Source organism: Octodon degus, unplaced genomic scaffold, assembly GCF_000260255.1.
Source record: "Octodon degus isolate 3935 unplaced genomic scaffold, OctDeg1.0 scaffold00118, whole genome shotgun sequence".
Classification (NCBI taxonomy): domain Eukaryota; kingdom Metazoa; phylum Chordata; class Mammalia; order Rodentia; family Octodontidae; genus Octodon; species Octodon degus.
Genome location: NW_004524694.1, coordinates 556,215 through 560,507, shown reverse-complemented (window position 1 = coordinate 560,507; position 4,293 = coordinate 556,215). Strand labels below are relative to the sequence as shown.

The following is a 4,293-nucleotide window of genomic DNA, read 5'->3' as shown; positions in this document are numbered from 1 at the left end:
CAAGTGCTGGGATTACCGGGGTGCAGCACCATGCTGAGTCTCAGTGGCCGGCTCAGCGCCCCAGGCGGGGCTGGTGCGGCCTGTGGTGCCAGGGATCGAACCCCCATCCCTGCGCTTGTCTAAGCAGGCGCTTAATCCACTGAGTTATCCTGTAGGCCCTAAAACTCAGAAATTTTAATCGTTCCTTCAGTGTTCAAGTCTACTCGACCATCAAACTCTAGGTCAAAAGTCTAGACACAGATTTTTAGAAAAGCTGTAGGGAACACATTCTGGAAAGCTGAGCCGAGTATTGATGGGATGCCCACGCCTCAGGCATGGAAGCCTTTGGGGTTTGGGTCAAATGGGCCTAAGCCCCGGGGAAGGGCCGTCACTGGCTGCGTCAGGTCTCCCTGGAGCACCTAGACAGGCTGCACGCCCGGCAGCCTAAGGCTTACCTTCGGCGCGGTGCTCCCCTTCGGCGCGGTGCTCCCCTTCGGCGCGGTGCTCCCCTTCGGCGCGGTGCTCCCCTTCGGCGCTGGGACCTTCCCCGGCTACTTCCGCGCTCACCGCCGTCGCTGTGATTTCCGCCGGGCGCTCCACGCCTCCGGCTGTTCCTTCAGGCTGACCCTGCTTCGGGATTCCGGGATCTTGGGAAGCTGTGCGGACTGGATCAGTCATCGCTGGGGTTAGGGCAGGCAGACTTCTGTCCTGCACATCTGGCGCTGCGTCCTCTTTGGGGATTATCTGTAGAGGCTGAGGCTGCGCGGCCTCGCCTGATGTGCGTTGCAGCTGCGGCTCTTCAGCAGTTGCCGCAAACAGACTTTCTTCCGGCAGCGCCAGCTCTTCGTTTCCTTCGGGCATTGCTTCTGCGAGGCGGGCCTGCACCTGCGCTTCTCTCCCCGCGGCTTCCGGAAGTCGCTGCGCTCCCGCGGCCTGCACCCCCTGGCTTCCTGCGGGCGCTCCTGGAGCTCTGTTCTCCCGCGGGGTGGACCCTGGAGGCCCGGGCTGTGCGTCTTCTGCTGCTGCCTCTCGAGAGTGCGGTTCTCCAGCTGTTTCCAGAGGTGGGCTGCTTCCCGCTGTCGCTGCGGGTGTCCTCAGTCCCATAGCTTGTGCTTGTGGATTCTCAGCACCTTCGCCTGCTCCTGGGCCGTCCCTCGCTCCTGCTGTGCCAGCAGGCTCCTTTTCCTTTGAGGACCGAACCTCCAGCGCCGGTTCCACGTCTTTCACAGTTGCCTCTCTTCCTGGAGCATCGTCGCCTTTGCCGCCTGGAGGACGTTCCTCGGGGCCTTCTGGAAGCCCCGTCTCCCCTGTGGGTCCTGACAGCTCTCCAGCGTCCTTTGTGGGTGCTCCGTCCTCCGCTGGGGGCTGGGAACCGCGGGATCGGACCCCATTCGCCGTGGGCATCACCGAGGCCTTGGGCTTCTCTGCTGGGGGGAGGTTCCCCCTCTGCACGTTGCTGCAGAAAGCAGGTTCTCTGCCCCCCGAACATGGTTTGGGTTGGGCGGTGCAGGACTCGCTTTCTTCTGCAGTAGAAAAACATTCGTTTGAAGTTGCTTTTTGATCATTTATTAGAAAAAGACAAAAGAGAAAACAAAGACAAATTATTCCGTTTTTGGCCCAAGAAAGTGAATTAAGATGAAGAGGAGTCAATACTTCAGACGTCCGAAGATCCCATGTCCAAGTCAGAGCCTTTCGCGTCCGCAGCCCACGCGCCCTTCTCCGCCCACGCTGGCCCTTCTGGGCTCCTGCTGTGCTCTGGCTCAGCACTTTGCAGCCCTTGCACCTCTCCCTGAACCCCTACCCTCCTGGAAGGCTTCCCAGCGCCCCTTCCCTCCAACACAGGGCGCCCTGCATGGCAGCGAGCGGCCCAGACGGAGAGGCTATGGGCGCCAGCGGCAGGGTTGGCACTGCCCCGGCTTCATGTCACCTTAGGGCCACGTGGGAAGGAAAGCCAGAGGCTCAGGAAACCAGCACTGAATTCCTGGCTATGGCCATGGGAACGGAGCCACCCACCAACTCATGTGTGGAGTGAGTCTCCCAGGCCATCAAGCAGGCATCTTGGCCCAAGACCGGTGCGAAGGTGCACCAGGGAGTTTAAAATAGGTAGTATGCTTACAGGCATCGACCCCTTCACTGGACTTCTGGAAATGTATCCTGAAAACACAACATTCTTCAGAAGAAAAGTAGAACATTCAAATATTCTTTATGATAGCAAAAGTTAGAAAACAAGTTAAAAACCTAATACAGGGGCTGGAGAGATGGCTCAGTGGTCTAAAGCACCTACTTGAAACAAGCTTGGCAAAGCACAAGGACTGTGGTTCAATCCTCCAGCACCACATGCCAGCCAGCCCCGCCCCCTGGTGGGCTGAGCTGGCCACACACACACACACAATAAATAAATGTAATAAATAAAAATAAATAAATATTTATTAAAAAAAAAACCTAATACATTGAGGAACAGATGGATAGTGCCCTGGGTGGAATATACATATATATATTTACATATATATATATGTAAATATATATGACCATATGCTAAAATAAGAAAGTAATTATGAGTAAAATCCAAACACTGGTGGTTAGGTTGAAAAAATGACAGTGTTCGTGGTCCAAGGGTTGCCGTACAGTTAAGAGCTCAGTGAGTTCACTGTCTGCTTTCTATGCAGTATGATCGCAGCAATGTGGCCAGGAAGGGAGGAAGAGGGGAGCAGGGAGAGGAGGAAGCAGAGAAGACAGGGAAACCAGAGAGGGGAAAAAAGATAGTAGAAGCCGCATGCCTGTGATCCCAGCACTGGGAAGGCTGAGGCAGGAGGATCTCTGTGACGTTGAGACCAGCCTGGGCTACAAAGTGAGTTCAAGGTCAGCCTGACCCGCACAGCAAGACCCGGTGTCTAAAAGAAAAGAAAAGGGGGGGGGCAGACAAACTGTTAACAGCAGATGCCTCTGAAGTGTTTTCTTTGTTCCTCAATGGCTGTTTTCCTTCTCCCATTCCCTTTTCGCCATCCATTATAAATGCATATAAGTTAGTTACCTGTTGACTCAATGGAATTAAGTACTATCCAGGCGCCTCCACTCCTCCTTCTGCTCCCTTCACTCTCCTCCTCTTCTTCCTCTACCTATTTGGTTTTTTGGAGGGGTGGTTTGGGTTTTTGTTTTTTTGTTTTTTTGTTTTTTTTTTGAAACAGGTCCCACTATGTAGCCCAGCCCGACCTCCAACTCATGACAATCTTCCTGCCTCAGCTTCCCACAAGTGCTGGAATTATAGGTGTGCACCATGCCCGACCTACTCTCCATTGTCCAGAGGCAAATATTTTAATTCTTTGATTATTTTGAGGGCTTTTTTGTTTTTGTTTTGTTTCCTTCCTAGATCCAAAGACGACCTGGCAGACTCTATTGCCCGCTATCAGAGTCGCGTGACTGCATTAGACGCAGTAAACCACCAAAACACCGCCATAAGAAAGCCCTGCGGCAGCTGCATACGCCTAAGAGCAGGAGATCTCGCGGGAGCTGGAGTTGGGGACCCGCTTCTGCAGGCTTTATGACAAGAGTCGGAGGGAACCGAGGGCCCCTCAAGGACTGAGCAGCCTGAAGCCCGGGCACAACGACGCCACAGAGGGCCTTGTAGGTGGCGCTAACGAGCCAAAAGTTTCACGGGAAAGCTTCAAGAACTGCGAGGCTTTACTATGAAGTTAAATAAATGCAAGGTGTAGTAGCGCTTGCCTGTGATCCCGGCACCCTAGAGACTGAGGCAGAAGGATCTCTACAAGTCCCAGGCCAGCCTGGGCTACACAAGGAAACCTTATCTTTAAATATTTTTAAATAAATATCTATACTTGCACACGGCCAAAATGCATGTGCTTTCCCGTGTGAGGCCATAAATTCAATCCCTAAAATCAAATTAAAGAAATGCACAAACACACACACCCATACATTGTAGGGCATCATTTTACTTTTCAAGGACAAAAGATAGTACATGCCCGTACTATCTACTACAAATAGCATTTGTTTTTGATAACAGCACAAAACTGGAAACAACCTAATTTTCACCAACCTATGAACAGGTAAACAAACGGAGGTGGTCCACACGGTGGAATACAATAAAAAAAAAGAAATGAACAATTGATAAGTTGTAACAACATGGGTGATTTTCAAAATCAGGGTACTGACTGAAAAATGAAAAGATTGCATCCCATGTGGCTTCATTTTTATACATTAGGAAAGTGCCAACTTATCTATAGTTGCAAGCTGTTAATTTTTAATATAAAACAATGTTAAAGAAAATGAGGGGCTGGGGTGATGGCTCGGTAGAATAAG

General features: G+C 51.9%; 1 protein-coding gene across 1 annotated transcript in view; it reads right to left on the bottom strand.

Annotated features, from left to right (window-relative positions):
• Positions 1-462: 462 nt before the first annotated feature.
• Positions 463-4,293, bottom strand: part of Erich5 (glutamate rich 5) — a gene marked incomplete at its 3' end in the record, with an annotated part of 13,369 nt that continues 9,538 nt past the window's right edge. Inside the window, exon 2 of the mRNA XM_023699949.1 lies at positions 463-1,532. Within this exon, the coding sequence (XP_023555717.1) occupies positions 463-1,532 (1,070 nt within the window). The remainder of the gene's footprint in view (positions 1,533-4,293) is intronic.